General features: G+C 41.1%; 1 protein-coding gene across 1 annotated transcript; it reads right to left on the bottom strand.

Moving 5' to 3' along the window:
• Positions 1-2993: 2993 nt before the first annotated feature.
• LOC139394570 (zinc finger protein 723-like) lies at positions 2994-17233 on the bottom strand. Its single transcript, XM_071142666.1, has 2 exons — positions 16825-17233; positions 2994-3741 (listed from the first exon to the last, which is right to left on the bottom strand). The coding sequence occupies exons 1-2, from the start codon at positions 17231-17233 to the stop codon at positions 3020-3022; spliced, it is 1131 nt and encodes a 376-aa protein (XP_070998767.1). The 3' UTR covers positions 2994-3019.
• Between the last annotated feature and the right edge of the window lie 221 nt (positions 17234-17454).

Below are 17454 nucleotides of genomic sequence, written 5' to 3' on the forward strand. Positions count from 1 at the left end.
TGAATGCCAAGCGTCACGTCTGAAGGAAACCTGGCACCATCCCTACGGTGAAGCATGGTGGTAGCAGCATCATGCTGTGGGGGTGTTTTTCAACGGCAGGCACTGGGAGACTAGTCAGGATCGAGGCAAAGATGAACAGAGCAAAGTACAGAGAGATCCTTGATGAAAACCTGCTCTAGAGCACTCAGGACCTCAGACTGGGGACGAACGTTCACCTTCCAACAGGACAACGACCCTAAGTACACAGCCAAGACAACGCAGGCTTCGGGACAAGTCTCTGAATTTCCTTGAGTGGCCCAGCCAGAGCCCGGACTTGAACCCGATCGAAGACCTGCAAATAGATGTGCAGCGACACTCCCCTTCCAACCTGACAGAGCGTGAGAGGATCTGCAGAGAATGGGAGAAACTCTCCTAATACAGGTGTGCCTAGCTTGTAGCGTCATACCCAAGAAGACTCGAGGCTGTAATTGCTACAGGTGCTTCAACAAAGTACTGAATAAAGAGTCTGAATACTTATGTAAGTGTGATATTTCCATTTTGGAAAGTATTCAGACCCGATTGACTTTTTCCACATGTTCTTAGATTGCAGCCTTTACTCTAAAATATATAATATAGCTGTTTTCCTCTCATCAATCTACACACAATACCCCATAAAAAAAAGCAAAAACAGGTTTTTAGAAATGTTAGAATATTTATAAAAATTTAAAAAACAGAAATATCAGACCCTTTGTATTCCATAGTATTCAGACCCATTTTCTATGAGACTCAAAATTGAGCTCAGGTGCATCCTGTTTCCATTGATCATCCTTGAGATGTTTCTACAACTTGATTTCCTTCCAGCTGTGGTAAATCCAATTAATTGGACATGATTTGGAAAGATACACTCCTGTCCATATAAGGTCCCACAGTTGACAGTGCATGTCAGAGCAAAAACCAAGCCATGAGGCCAAAAGAATTGTCCGTAGAGCTCCAAGACAGGATTGTGTCGAGGCACAGATCTGGGGAAGGGTACCAACAAATGTCTACAGCATTGAAGGTCCTCAAGAACACCATCTCTGCAGCACTCCACCAATCAGAAATGTATGGTAGAGTGGCCAGACGGAAGCCACTCCTCAGTAAAAGGCACATGACAGTTTAAGTTTGGCCTCCATCATTCTGAAATGGAAGAAGTTTGGAACCACCAAGACTCTTCCTAGAGCTGGCCGCCCAGCCGAACTGAGCAATCAGGGGCAAAGTGCCTTGGTCAGGGAGGTGACCAAGAACCCGAGGGTCACTCTGACAGAGCTCCAGAGTTCCTGTGTGGAGATAGGATAAACTTCCAGAAGGACAACCATCTCTGCAGCACTCCACCAATCAGGCCTGTATGGTAGAGTGGCCAGACAGAAGCCACTCCTCAGTAAATGGCACATGACAGCTCTCTTGGAGTTTCCCAAAAGGCATCTAAAGGACTGTCATGGAAATTCAACAAAGGGACACTCAAAGTCAACAGTTAATTCATCATTCTTTATTGTCAGCTTGCTGGAGAGGTTCCAACCAACTCAATGCACCAATAGTACACGTCTGTCAGGAGCTGTACAGAGGCAGTCCCGTTAGTTCTCGTATGTACTGCAGACAAGTTATATTTGTATGATTTAGCTTATTAATTATTCATAATTAATTAACGCTTGCACTCCTTTTAACGCCATTCTAACGCAAAACGTAGTACACTCTGTTTGTTACAGATTTTAGTTATGGAAACAGAAAACTGTATTGAGATCAAACGTTTCATCGATGAGAAAATGTGCAGAATGTTGGACAAAATCCATTTCACTCTATCATCTCCCACTCATCTTTCACTGGGCTTCCTCTCATCGCCATATTTGGTAGTGAGTAAAAAGTACATCCTGCTCCTCTCCTCTCTACCTAACGTCCCCTCACAGTCCCTTCAGTTTCCATTTAGTCCCGTTAGATTGGCTGCTCAGCCTACCTAAATTATCCCTCACCCATCATAGCCCTGCAAATTCCCAACCAATCAGAGCGCTTCGAAATGCGCATCTGGACACTACACCCGCCCACTCAGGTCAGAGTGTTGTCGTTGTCCGAAGGGAGAAGACGCCAGTTTGTGAGGACTTTTTATTGTCGACAGTAACAGTAACACAAATGTCTGAATGTTGTGAGTGCATCGAAATATAAGCATTTCACTGTTGTATTCGGCGCATGTGACAAATAAACATAATACAATTTGATTTGATAGTTCAGACATACAGTACCAGTCAAAAGTTGGACACACTCACTAGTCATTCAAGGGTTTTTCTTAATTTGAACTATTTTCTACATTGTAGAATAATAATTAAGACATCACAACTATGAAATAACGCATATGGAATGTAGTAACCAACAAAGTGTGAAACAAATCTTCTTTTTTAAACGAGCTCCTTATAAGCACCAAAAACGCTGTTTTGACAACTGGCAATAAATCTACTGGGGGGAAATCAGGTTGAAACTGCTGTTGAAACTAACAACTAAAATAACACGTGGAAATGGGAGATATCTTTTGGAATTTTAAAATCTTTTATCTCACTGGTTAGATAATCTGCAGAAGACAGTCAGCTACATTTCGGAGTGATGCATTTAAATGTAGAGGTCCCCAGAACGAAGAGAAATGCAACACTTATTTGTCATCACTCATATCGAAATCACGTTGAAATCAATTGCGCGAGAGAGGGGGGTATGAGGTTGCGCATCCTGATTAAACGAACAGCTCTAAAACCACATGGAATCTGGGTTTAATGTGTACATCACTGGTTAGAGGACAACTTGCGGTAAACAGCTAGATACATTTTGAAGTGTTGCATTTTAATTCAAGTGGATCACCGACGAGATAAGTATAACGCAACACTTTTTGTTAATCACATAAATAGTACTCTTTCATTTCAGAACCTGGACTTTTCACCTGATGTGGCTAATATCCATATCATGATGAAATCAATAGATCAGGGGACAAACGTTTAGGGTTCTACATTGTGACATTTTATTGATATCATGGAACAACTCCTTCATGTATTTTCTGATGTCTAATCAGAGATCTTTTACCAGAGTATCTCTTCCCACATTGATCACAGCTATACGATTTCTCTCCTGTGTGTGTTTTCTGGTGTGCAGTCAGCTTGCTAGATGAAACAAAACTCTTCCCACATTGATCACAGCTATAACATTTATCTCCTGTGTGTGGTCTCTGGTGTACAGTCAGTTGGCTAGATGAAACAAAACTCTTCCCACATTGATCACAGCTATAAGGTTTCTCTCCCGTGTGAATTCTTTGGTGTGTTTTCAGGCTGCTTGGAACATTAAAACTCTTCCCACAGTCAGTGCAGCTATAAGGTTTCTCTCCCGTGTGAATTCTTTGGTGTGTTTTCAGGCTGCTTGGAACATTAAAACTCTTCCCACAGTCAGTGCATCTATAAGGTTTCTCTCCCGTGTGAATTCTCTGGTGTCTTTTCAGGCTGCTTAGATCAGTAAATCTCTTCCCACATTGATCACAGCTATAAGGTTTCTCTCCTGTATGGATTCTCTGATGTCTTTTGAGGTCTGCTGAAGAGGTGAATCTCTTCCCACAGTCAGAGCAGCGGTGAGGTTTCTTCCCTGTGCGTTTACGCTTCTGTTTATTGAGATGTTCTGATGCGGAAAAACTCTCCTCTGCCTCTTCAGCTTCATGATGTTGTTGAGGCTCCCCAGAGGATCCACGATCGTCACGTCTCTCTCCTGTGTGAACAACAAAAACAAAGTCAGACAGAAGGTTAAAAGGCCCACAACAGAAATCCACCGTTTATTTTAGCTGAAAGGCCTCATGCCCATGATGTTGTGTACAAACTTGTTTGACAATTGTCTTAAAAAGACCAGTCAAGCAACAATAGCCATATTTAGTCTTATTTTCTTCACCTTAGTAGTAAAGTGGATGATTTTAGGCTAGAAATACGTTTTTAAAGTTGCTGAAATCCTAAGCAGTGTGCCAGACGACTTTTTGATCACCAATATAGGCCCCATTCTGTGTTTGCTAAAATTGCCCCACAAGGGCCGATGCACACACAATTTGGTTGCAGAAACTCCTCCCTGCTAATGAGGAAACCACTAGTTATGGATGTAGTATATCTGGTAATGAGGAAACCACTAGTTATGGATGTAGTATATCTGGTAATGAGGAAACCACTAGTTATGGATGTAGTATGTCTGGTAATGAGGAAACCACTAGTTATGGATGTAGTATAACTGCTAATGAGGAAACCACTAGTTATGGATGTAGTATATCTGGTAATGAGGAAACCACTAGTTATGGACGTAGTATATCTGCTAATGAGGAAACCACTAGTTATGGATGTAGTATATCTGGTAATGAGGAAACCACTAGTTATGGATGTAGTATGTCTGGTAATGAGGAAACCACTAGTTATGGATGTAGTATATCTGGTAATGAGGAAACCACTAGTTATGGACGTAGTATATCTGGTAATGAGGAAACCACTAGTTATGGATGTAGTATATCTGCTAATGAGGAAACCACTAGTTATGGATGTAGTATATCTGGTAATGAGGAAACCACTAGTTATGGATGTAGTATATCTGCTAATGAGGAAACCACTAGTTATGGATGTAGTACTGTATATCTGCATATATCTGTATATCTGAAACTCACATTAAGCTCTGTGTCTATTCATTAATTCACCACCGTGGAGAAAACTCAGGGGAGTTCTCATAGGCTGACAGCAAAAATAGCCTCCATTTACAGGTTGCTTATGAGTGCATTTCACACTACTTTTGGATTATAATTGTAATATAGTGTGTTATTGTCACAAATCAACTGCTTTATACTTTAAAAAAACACTTCAACTTCAACCAGTAAAATGCTCATTGGCTAGCTTTGCTACCAGCCTGTCAATGAGCGTTTATACATAACATTAACGTTTAGCATTCAAGCTAACAGCTTTGCTACCAGCCTGTCAATGAGCGTTTAGCATTCAAGCTAACAGCTTTGCTACCAGCCTGTCAATGAGCGTTTAGCATTCAAGCTAACAGCTTTGCTACCAGCCTGTCAATGAGCGTTTAGCATTCAAGCTAACAACTTCAGCATCCAAAATAGGTATTTTACAACTTTCACAACCAAATATGTGACCCGCCGTCTCTATTCAGTCTTATGTAGCAACCTTTTCAATGGTGTTTATTTTATACATTGGATAAAAGTACAGACTGAGCTTCTACATGGTATCAAACACTGTGATTGGAGGAAAACATGAGGAAGTAATGACTCAGAGCTTCTACATGGTATCAAACACTGTGATTGGAGGAAAACATGAGGAAGTAATGACTCAGAGCTTCTACATGGTATCAAACACTGTGATTGGAGGAAAACATGAGGAAGTAATGACTCAGAGCTTCTACATGGTATCAAACACTGTGATTGGAGGAAAACATGAGGAAGTAATGACTCAGAGCTTCTACATGGTATCAAACACTGTGATTGGAGGAAAACATGAGGAAGTAATGACTCAGAGCTTCTACATGGTATCAAACACTGTGATTGGAGGAAAACATGAGGAAGTAATGACTCAGAGCTTCTACATGGTATCAAACACTGTGATTGGAGGAAAACATGAGGAAGTAATGACTCAGAGCTTCTACATGGTATCAAACACTGTGATTGGAGGAAAACATGAGGAAGTAATGACTCAGAGCTTCTACATGGTATCAAACACTGTGATTGGAGGAAAACATGAGGAAGTAATGACTCAGAGCTTCTACATGGTATCAAACACTGTGATTGGAGGAAAACATGAGGAAGTAATGACTCAGAGCTTCTACATGGTATCAAACACTGTGATTGGAGGAAAACATGAGGAAGTAATGACTCTGAGCTTCTAAATGGTATCATACACTGTGATTGGAGGAAAACATGAGGAAGTAATGACTCAGAGCTTCTACATGGTATCAAACACTGTGATTGGAGGAAAACATGAGGAAGTAATGACTCTGAGCTTCTAAATAGCGTATCAAACACTGTGATTGGAGGAAAACATGAGGAAGTAATGACTCAGAGCTTCTACATGGTATCATACACTGTGATTGGAGGAAAACATGAGGAAGTAATGACTCAGAGCTTCTACATGGTATCAAACACTGTGATTGGAGGAAAACATGAGGAAGTAATGACTCAGAGCTTCTACATGGTATCAAACACTGTGATTGGAGGAAAACATGAGGAAGTAATGACTCAGAGCTTCTACATGGTATCAAACACTGTGATTGGAGGAAAACATGAGGAAGTAATGACTCAGAGCTTCTACATGGTATCAAACACTGTGATTGGAGGAAAACATGAGGAAGTAATGACTCAGAGCTTCTACATGGTATCAAACACTGTGATTGGAGGAAAACATGAGGAAGTAATGACTCAGAGCTTCTACATGGTATCAAACACTGTGATTGGAGGAAAACATGAGGAAGTAATGACTCAGAGCTTCTACATGGTATCAAACACTGTGATTGGAGGAAACATGAGGAAGTAATGACTCAGAGCTTCTACATGGTATCATACACTGTGATTGGAGGAAACATGAGGAAGTAATGACTCAGAGCTTCTACATGGTATCATACACTGTGATTGGAGGAAACATGAGGAAGTAATGACTCAGAGCTTCTAAATAGCGTATCAAACACTGTGATTGGAGGAAAACATGAGGAAGTAATGACTCAGAGCTTCTACATGGTATCATACACTGTGATTGGAGGAAAACATGAGGAAGTAATGACTCAGAGCTTCTACATGGTATCAAACACTGTGATTGGAGGAAAACATGAGGAAGTAATGACTCAGAGCTTCTACATGGTATCATACACTGTGATTGGAGGAAAACATGAGGAAGTAATGACTCAGAGCTTCTAAATGGTATCATACACTGTGATTGGAGGAAAACATGAGGAAGTAATGACTCAGAGCTTCTACATGGTATCAAACACTGTGATTGGAGGAAAACATGAGGAAGTAATGACTCAGAGCTTCTACATGGTATCATACACTGTGATTGGAGGAAAACATGAGGAAGTAATGACTCAGAGCTTCTACATGGTATCAAACACTGTGATTGGAGGAAAACATGAGGAAGTAATGACTCAGAGCTTCTACATGGTATCAAACACTGTGATTGGAGGAAAACATGAGGAAGTAATGACTCAGAGCTTCTAAATGGTATCATACACTGTGATTGGAGGAAAACATGAGGAAGTAATGACTCAGAGCTTCTACATGGTATCATACACTGTGATTGGAGGAAACATGAGGAAGTAATGACTCAGAGCTTCTACATGGTATCAAACACTGTGATTGGAGGAAAACATGAGGAAGTAATGACTCAGAGCTTCTAAATGGTATCATACACTGTGATTGGAGGAAAACATGAGGAAGTAATGACTCAGAGCTTCTACATGGTATCAAACACTGTGATTGGAGGAAAACATGAGGAAGTAATGACTCAGAGCTTCTTGTGATACACTGTGATTGGAGGAAAACATGAGGAAGTAATGACTCAGAGCTTCTACATGGTATCAAACACTGTGATTGGAGGAAAACATGAGGAAGTAATGACTCAGAGCTTCTACATGGTATCAAACACTGTGATTGGAGGAAAACATGAGGAAGTAATGACTCAGAGCTTCTACATGGTATCAAACACTGTGATTGGAGGAAAACATGAGGAAGTAATGACTCAGAGCTTCTACATGGTATCAAACACTGTGATTGGAGGAAAACATGAGGAAGTAATGACTCAGAGCTTCTAAATAGTGTATCATACACTGTGATTGGAGGAAAACATGAGGAAGTAATGACTCAGAGCTTCTACATGGTATCAAACACTGTGATTGGAGGAAAACATGAGGAAGTAATGACTCAGAGCTTCTACATGGTATCAAACACTGTGATTGGAGGAAAACATGAGGAAGTAATGACTCAGAGCTTCTACATGGTATCAAACACTGTGATTGGAGGAAACATGAGGAAGTAATGACTCAGAGCTTCTACATGGTATCAAACACTGTGATTGGAGGAAAACATGAGGAAGTAATGACTCAGAGCTTCTACATGGTTATCAAACACTGTGATTGGAGGAAACATGAGGAAGTAATGACTCAGAGCTTCTACATGGTATCAAACACTGTGATTGGAGGAAACATGAGGAAGTAATGACTCAGAGCTTCTACATGGTATCAAACACTGTGATTGGAGGAAACATGAGGAAGTAATGACTCAGAGCTTCTACATGGTATCAAACACTGTGATTGGAGGAAAACATGAGGAAGTAATGACTCTGAGCTTCTAAATAGCGTATCAAACACTGTGATTGGAGGAAACATGAGGAAGTAATGACTCAGAGCTTCTACATGGTATCAAACACTGTGATTGGAGGAAAACATGAGGAAGTAATGACTCTGAGCTTCTACATGGTATCAAACACTGTGATTGGAGGAAAACATGAGGAAGTAATGACTCAGAGCTTCTACATGGTATCAAACACTGTGATTGGAGGAAACATGAGGAAGTAATGACTCAGAGCTTCTACATGGTATCATACACTGTGATTGGAGGAAAACATGAGGAAGTAATGACTCAGAGCTTCTACATGGTATCATACACTGTGATTGGAGGAAAACATGAGGAAGTAATGACTCAGAGCTTCTACATGGTATCAAACACTGTGATTGGAGGAAAACATGAGGAAGTAATGACTCAGAGCTTCTACATGGTATCAAACACTGTGATTGGAGGAAAACATGAGGAAGTAATGACTCAGAGCTTCTACATGGTATCATACACTGTGATTGGAGGAAAACATGAGGAAGTAATGACTCAGAGCTTCTAAATGGTATCATACACTGTGATTGGAGGAAAACATGAGGAAGTAATGACTCAGAGCTTCTACATGGTATCAAACACTGTGATTGGAGGAAAACATGAGGAAGTAATGACTCAGAGCTTCTACATGGTTATCATACACTGTGATTGGAGGAAAACATGAGGAAGTAATGACTCAGAGCTTCTACATGGTATCATACACTGTGATTGGAGGAAAACATGAGGAAGTAATGACTCAGAGCTTCTACATGGTATCATACACTGTGATTGGAGGAAAACATGAGGAAGTAATGACTCAGAGCTTCTACATGGTATCATACACTGTGATTGGAGGAAAACATGAGGAAGTAATGACTCAGAGCTTCTACATGGTATCATACACTGTGATTGGAGGAAAACATGAGGAAGTAATGACTCAGAGCTTCTACATGGTATCATACACTGTGATTGGAGGAAACATGAGGAAGTAATGACTCAGAGCTTCTAAATAGCGTATCAAACACTGTGATTGGAGGAAACATGAGGAAGTAATGACTCAGAGCTTCTACATGGTATCAAACACTGTGATTGGAGGAAAACATGAGGAAGTAATGACTCAGAGCTTCTACATGGTATCATACACTGTGATTGGAGGAAAACATGAGGAAGTAATGACTCAGAGCTTCTACATGGTATCATACACTGTGATTGGAGGAAAACATGAGGAAGTAATGACTCAGAGCTTCTACATGGTATCATACACTGTGATTGGAGGAAACATGAGGAAGTAATGACTCAGAGCTTCTACATGGTATCAAACACTGTGATTGGAGGAAACATGAGGAAGTAATGACTCAGAGCTTCTACATGGTATCAAACACTGTGATTGGAGGAAAACATGAGGAAGTAATGACTCAGAGCTTCTACATGGTATCATACACTGTGATTGGAGGAAAACATGAGGAAGTAATGACTCAGAGCTTCTACATGGTATCATACACTGTGATTGGAGGAAAACATGAGGAAGTAATGACTCAGAGCTTCTACATGGTATCATACACTGTAATTTGAGGAAACATGAGGAAGTAATGTAGATTTAAAAGGGCATTCTAACATGAGGAAGTAATGTAGATTTAAAAGGGCATTCCAAAGGTTTCTGTGGTTTTCACACTTGTGCTACATTAAATCACTGGGAAACATATTATTTAGAAAGGGAATACTTTCACCAAATTGACAGTATTTATCTCACCAGGTTCCTCCATTAGGCAAACCATTAACAGTATTTATCTCACCCGGTTCCCCCATTAGGCAAACCATTAACAGTAGTTATCTCACCAGGTTCCCCCATTAGGCAAACCATTAACAGTATTACATTGTCTATTGCTGTATATCTTCAGTGCTGCTCTTTGTTCACGCCCATTTATCATCTTTCACTCCCTCTAGAGCCTTAGACCCGCCCATCTCTCAAAGAGTTCACATTGGAACATGAGAATGTGGCCATGTGATAAAGCAGTGAGGCTTAAAAAAAACAAAGATGTCAACAATAAAATACTTTATTAACTTCAAGTAGATTACAATTACGAGTGTAGCGAAATGCTTGAACATGTGAATGTGGCCATGTGCAGTGAGGTAGTGCTTAAAAAAACAAAGAAAAGATCTCAACAATAAAGGCCTTTATGTCACAAGTTGCGTTTCACTATATTGGATCGAAGGTTACTACGTATGTAACCACGGTTACGTTTCACTATATTGGATCGAAGGTTACTTCGTATGTAACCACGGTTACGTTTCACTATATTGGATCGAAGGTTACTACGTATGTCACCACGGTTACGTTTCACTATATTGGATCGAAGGTTACTACGTATGTAACCACGGTTACGTTTCACTATATTGGATCGAAGGTTACTTCGTATGTAACCACGGTTACGTTTCACTATATTGGATCGAAGGTTACTACGTATGTCACCACGGTTACGTTTCACTATATTGGATCGAAGGTTACTACGTATGTCACCACGGTTACGTTTCACTATATTGGATCGAAGGTTACTACGTATGTCACCACGGTTACGTTTCACTATATTGGATCGAAGGTTACTACGTATGTAACCACGGTTACGTTTCACTATATTGGATCGAAGGTTACTTCGTATGTAACCACGGTTACGTTTCACTATATTGGATCGAAGGTTACTACGTATGTAACCACGGTTACGTTTCACTATATTGAATCGAAGATTACTACGTATGTCACCACGGTTACGTTTCACTATATTGGATCGAAGGTTACTACGTATGTAACCACGGTTACGTTTCACTATATTGAATCGAAGGTTACTTCGTATGTAACCACGGTTACGTTTCACTATATTGAATCGAAGATTACTACGTATGTCACCACGGTTACGTTTCACTATATTGGATCGAAGGTTACTACGTATGTCACCACGGTTACGTTTCACTATATTGGATCGAAGGTTACTACGTATGTAACCACGGTTACGTTTCACTATATTGGATCGAAGGTTACTTCGTATGTAACCACGGTTACGTTTCACTATATTGAATCGAAGATTACTACGTATGTCACCACGGTTACGTTTCACTATATTGGATCGAAGGTTACTACGTATGTCACCACGGTTACGTTTCACTATATTGGATCGAAGGTTACTACGTATGTAACCACGGTTACGTTTCACTATATTGGATCGAAGGTTACTACGTATGTAACCACGGTTACGTTTGTAGTACTGGTGTTTTGTTAGCGTTACACTACGACTGTGTGTGGTTTGTCGTACTGGTGTTTTGTTAGCGGTACACTACGACCCTGTGTGGTTTGTCGTACTGGTGTTTTGTTAGCGTTACACTACGACTGTGTGTGGTTTGTCGTACTGGTGTTTTGTTAGCGTTACACTACGACTCTGTGTGGTTTGTCGTACTGGTGTTTTGTTAGCGTTACAGTACGACTGTGTGTGGTTTGTCGTACTGGTGTTTTGTTAGCGTTACACTACGACTGTGTGTGGTTTGTCGTACTGGTGTTTTGTTAGCGTTACACTACGACTGTGTGTGGTTTGTCATACTGGTGTTTTGTTAGCGTTACACTACGACTGTGTGTGGTTTGTCATACTGGTGTTTTGTTAGCGGTACACTACGACTGTGTGTGGTTTGTCATACTGGTGTTTTGTTAGCGTTACACTACGACTGTGTGTGGTTTGTCATACTGGTGTTTTGTTAGCGTTACAGTACGACTGTGTGTGGTTTGTCATACTGGTGTTTTGTTAGCGGTACACTACGACTGTGTGTGGTTTGTCGTACTGGTGTTTTGTTAGCGTTACACTACGACTGTGTGTGGTTTGTCGTACTGGTGTTTTGTTAGCGTTACACTACGACTGCGTGTGGTTTGACGTACTGGTGTTTTGTTAGCGTTACACTACGACTGTGTGTGGTTTGTCATACTGGTGTTTTGTTAGCGTTACACTACGACTGTGTGTGGTTTGTCGTACTGGTGTTTTGTTAGCGGTACACTATGACTCCGTGTGTATCCATTAGTATGGTGGCTCTTGCTGCCACAAACTGTATTTGACCTTTTACACAACTTGACGACTGTCTTGTTCTGTGTGTGTATGCAACCACGGTTACGTTCTGTGTGTTGTGAACATGTTGCTCCGGGTTCTGCTCTGCCGTAGCGTGGGTTCTCTGCTAATGACTAATTACTGAATGACGGTGGGGTCCCTCTCCTGCCCCACCCTCTTGTGCTGGGGGACGACAGGGGGGGGGGGGGGCACTGCATGCAGTGGAGATACGACCTGTCAATGGGGACCCAGGCACTCAGGGCGCCATAGGAGAGGCGGGCCCCGGCAAGACCCCTGACCCACCCTTCCCAGGCCTCGGCCACTTCTCCCAGTCTCAAAGCAAAGTTCCCCTGAGGTACTGTCCACACTGCTCGAGGGGTTCCGACTCCAATTCCGGTGCTGGCCCCCGTCCTTCAGGGGTCTTCGTGTCACCTTGGTGGTCGACCCCCCGAAGAAAACCCTGCGGCTGGAGATCTCCTGACGGCCCCAGATGGTGAACAGTTTATTTAGAAGTAATAACCTGGTAAATCTAGACTGTTGAATGGTCCCAGATGGTGAACAGTTTATTTAGTAATAACCTGGTAAATCTAGACTGTTGAATGGTCCCAGATGGTGAACAGTTTATTTAGTAATAACCTGGTAAATCTAGACTGTTGAATGGTCCCAGATGGTGAACAGTTTATTTAGAAGTAATAACCTGGTAAATCTAGGCTGTTGAATGGTCCCAGATGGTGAACAGTTTATTTAGTAATAACCTGGTAAATCTAGACTGTTGAATGGTCCCAGATGGTGAACAGTTTATTTAGTAATAACCTGGTAAATCTAGGCTGTTGAATGGTCCCAGATGGTGAACAGTTTATTTAGTAATAACCTGGTAAATCTAGACTGTTGAATGGTCCCAGATGGTGAACAGTTTATTTAGTAATAACCTGGTAAATCTAGGCTGTTGAATGGTCCCAGATGGTGAACAGTTTATTTAGAAGTAATAACCTGGTAAATCTAGACTGTTGAATGGTCCCAGATGGTGAACAGTTTATTTAGTAATAACCTGGTAAATCTAGACTGTTGAATGGTCCCAGATGGTGAACAGTTTATTTAGAAGTAATAACCTGGTAAATCTAGACTGTTGAATGGTCCCTGATGGTGAACAGTTTATTTAGTAATAACCTGGTAAATCTAGACTGTTGAATGGTCCCAGATGGTGAACAGTTTATTTAGAAGTAATAACCTGGTAAATCTAGGCTGTTGAATGGTCCCAGATGGTGAACAGTTTATTTAGAAGTAATAACCTGGTAAATCTAGGCTGTTGAATGGTCCCAGATGGTGAACAGTTTATTTAGAAGTAACAACCTGGTAAATCTAGACTGTTGAATGGTCCCAGATGGTGAACAGTTTATTTAGTAATAACCTGGTAAATCTAGACTGTTGAATGGTCCCAGATGGTGAACAGTTTATTTAGTAATAACCTGGTAAATCTAGACTGTTGAATGGTCCCAGATGGTGAACAGTTTATTTAGAAGTAATAACCTGGTAAATCTAGGCTGTTGAATGGTCCCAGATGGTGAACAGTTTATTTAGTAATAACCTGGTAAATCTAGACTGTTGAATGGTCCCAGATGGTGAACAGTTTATTTAGAAGTAATAACCTGGTAAATCTAGACTGTTGAATGGTCCCTGATGGTGAACAGTTTATTTAGTAATAACCTGGTAAATCTAGACTGTTGAATGGTCCCAGATGGTGAACAGTTTATTTAGAAGTAATAACCTGGTAAATCTAGGCTGTTGAATGGTCCCAGATGGTGAACAGTTTATTTAGAAGTAATAACCTGGTAAATCTAGGCTGTTGAATGGTCCCAGATGGTGAACAGTTTATTTAGAAGTAACAACCTGGTAAATCTAGACTGTTGAATGGTCCCAGATGGTGAACAGTTTATTTAGTAATAACCTGGTAAATCTAGACTGTTGAATGGTCCCAGATGGTGAACAGTTTATTTAGTAATAACCTGGTAAATCTAGACTGTTGAATGGTCCCAGATGGTGAACAGTTTATTTAGAAGTAATAACCTGGTAAATCTAGGCTGTTGAATGGTCCCAGATGGTGAACAGTTTATTTAGTAATAACCTGGTAAATCTAGACTGTTGAATGGTCCCAGATGGTGAACAGTTTATTTAGTAATAACCTGGTACATCTAGACTGTTGAATGGTCCCAGATGGTGAACAGTTTATTTAGCAGTAATAACCTGACCGGTGACCGTTGTACTTGTTTATGACGTGACTCTGAGTCATCAGGTTGCCATGGGCTACATGGGGTGTTTTGGTTTTGGTCTATTTCAGTGGTTGATAATACAGGGGGCGATCCAGGATTGGTCCATTTTAGTTTTAAACTAATACTATACTGTATATGAGTTTCTGTTAATTAAGAGGATAATGTGGGACATTTCTAAATGACTGGAAACAAAACAAAAACAAACGGTTGTTTTTACTTTCCGGGGGGGGGGGGGGGGGGGGGGGCTGTGAGAGGGGTCTCGAATGGTTGAGGGACAGATATTGGGGAACTGTGGGGGGATCTTGGAGGGTTCGGGTTCTCGTTTTTTGGCCTGGTGGTAGATCAGTCAACGTGCCCTTGAGCAGGGCATTGACCCTGGATGCTTCTGTGTCTCTCTGAATCTGAATCTGTTGGATGACTGGTATGGTGTCATTATTGAGCGGCTTCACTGCAAGTATATTGTATGTTTCGAATATTCAATAAAAAAAAATTAAAACATTTAATGCAGTTCCACATGTGAACTTACAGGGACAGAAGACTTTATACGCTGAATGATATGATCCCTTGTTAAATCCAGTCCAATCAGTGGTGATGAAGTGGAAGACACAATTAGCATAATACAAAACCCCCCATAAAAAAATGTGTCTAAGTGAAAACCTTCTCATGAAAACATCTGCTCAGTGTGTGGAAAGGGAGTGAAGACAACTAACAATCAAATGGCAAACAATTCACACTATGAAGTTAGGAAACAATGAAGGTGCAAGAAGAAGTAGGTGGGAGAGAGAGAAGGCCTACTGGAGAGAGATGATGCCTTCTGGAGAGAGAGGAGGCCTTCTGGAGAGAGAGGAGGCCTTCTGGAGAGAGAGGAGGCCTTCTGGAGAGAGAGGAGGCCTTCTGGAGAGAGAGAAGGCCTTCTGGAGAGAGAGAAGGCCTTCTGGAGAGAGAGAAGGCCTTCTGGAGAGAGAGAAGGCCTTCTGGAGAGAGAGACATGCCTTAAGCATCTTATGCCAGGTGGACCACTAAACGACTGTCAAAATCCACCGCTGAGCATATTTTGTGCAGATAAAAATCAAACCTGTTTGAAAATATCAGGACGTCTGGGACTGCTCAAAGACGGGATCAGTAGCCCTCAGATTGTGTCTCTGACCAGCTCACATTAAACAAGTGTCGGTGACGGCCGCACACCCTGAGTAGGCAACGACACAGTGACTTTGTCCCAATCACAAAAACTTGTCAAAGACAGCTAGATCGGGGCCAAAATCATGTAGGGTACACGCCCCTTCTTGGACTGCGCCATCCCCACAGCCTCATCAATGGATTAGTCCACTGAGACAGGCGTGAATCAGACAAGGTGTCTCTTGTGCGATAAAACATGTATATAATTTGCGACTGCTTGACAAGAAAGATCTTGCTCGACCAACAGCCTGTCGACCAAAACAATCGACCAGCTGACTGAACGGGGTCAGACATTATATCATTATGACGTCATAATAGCCGTTGGTTCTTGAAGCATAGAACTTAGAAATGCCTCAAATGATTCAGCTGTATTTCCCCCATCAGAAACCAAAACATGAGCTCCTATAACACCACTGTTGGTAAATTAACACTGTATAGCCTCAATCTGGTTAAAACTATCATTATGACCTCATGGATGAATTCTAGAATATACTGTATAGCCTCGAAATCTGGTTAAAACTATCATTATGACATCATGGATGAATTCTAGAATATACTGTATATCCTCGAAATCTGGTTAAAACCATCATTATGGCATCATGGTTGAATTCTAGAATATACTGTATAGCCTCGGAATCTGGTTAAAACTATCATTATGACATCATGGATGAATTCTAGAATATACTATATAGCCTAGAAACCTGGTTAAAACTATCATTATGACACCACGGATGAATTCTAGAATATACTATATAGCCTAGAAATCTGGTTAAACTATAATTATGACATCATGGATTAATTCTAGAATATACTGTATAGCCTCGGAATCTGGTTAAAACTATCATTATGACCTCATGGATGAAGCAACTGCCGATTTCCCCTTTAACACCACACATCAGTTCAACAACTGCAGAGTTTGTGCCTATGTTTTTAAGACAGTACTTACTAGTGTTAATCAGGGAATGGTTTCTCAAAACCATTTTACGGCTAAGTTCATCATTTGAACCGGACGCCTTAAGATGCCTTTGGGAATCCGGGCCCAGATATCCAGTTTCCTTCTCTTCTTCCTCCTCCTTTTTCGACGTGACAGTCATCTCCTCCTCTTTCTCTTCCTCCTCTTCTTTTACTGTAACATCCTCCTCCTCTTTCACTCTGAACGCGTCTTCCTCTTCTTTAACTGAGACGTCTTTCTCTTTTTCTTTCACTGTAACAGCCTCACCCTCTACTTGTTTTTGTATTGTAACAGCCTCCTCTTCCTCCTCCTCTTTGACGACAATGTTCAGCCCCAGATCTTCTTTCTCCGTCCAGCAGACCTCCTCTTCTGTAGCAGGAGGAGAGTAGTTTAGTGAACTCATGGTCGGGATGTTAGCTAGCTATGCTAATGCTAACTTATTAACAAGCCCGCTAGCTGACTAACAACAACACCGTAAATATGAAATTAAATGGGATAACGAACTAAACGACAGAAGTTGATTTAAAACACAGTGGCAAATATACACGAAAGCATCTAAAGAGCTTTAGTGGTTCGTCTATTTTGTCTAGCAAGCTACCAAGGTGTCTGACTAACTGTTGTTGC

Source organism: Oncorhynchus clarkii, unplaced genomic scaffold (assembly GCF_045791955.1).
Source record: "Oncorhynchus clarkii lewisi isolate Uvic-CL-2024 unplaced genomic scaffold, UVic_Ocla_1.0 unplaced_contig_110_pilon_pilon, whole genome shotgun sequence".
Classification (NCBI taxonomy): Eukaryota; Metazoa; Chordata; class Actinopteri; order Salmoniformes; family Salmonidae; genus Oncorhynchus; species Oncorhynchus clarkii.

What these genes read in the sequence shown, in the direction of transcription:
- LOC139394570 (XM_071142666.1), bottom strand. Translation starts at nt 17,233, where the DNA reads ATGAGTTCACTAAACTACTCTCCTCCTGCTACAGAAGAGGAGGTCTGC. An exon ending in CCATTCCCTGATTAACACTA is followed by an intron (nt 3,742 to 16,824) that starts GTAAGTACTGTC and finishes TTGTTCACACAG; the next exon opens with GAGAGAGACGTGACGATCGT.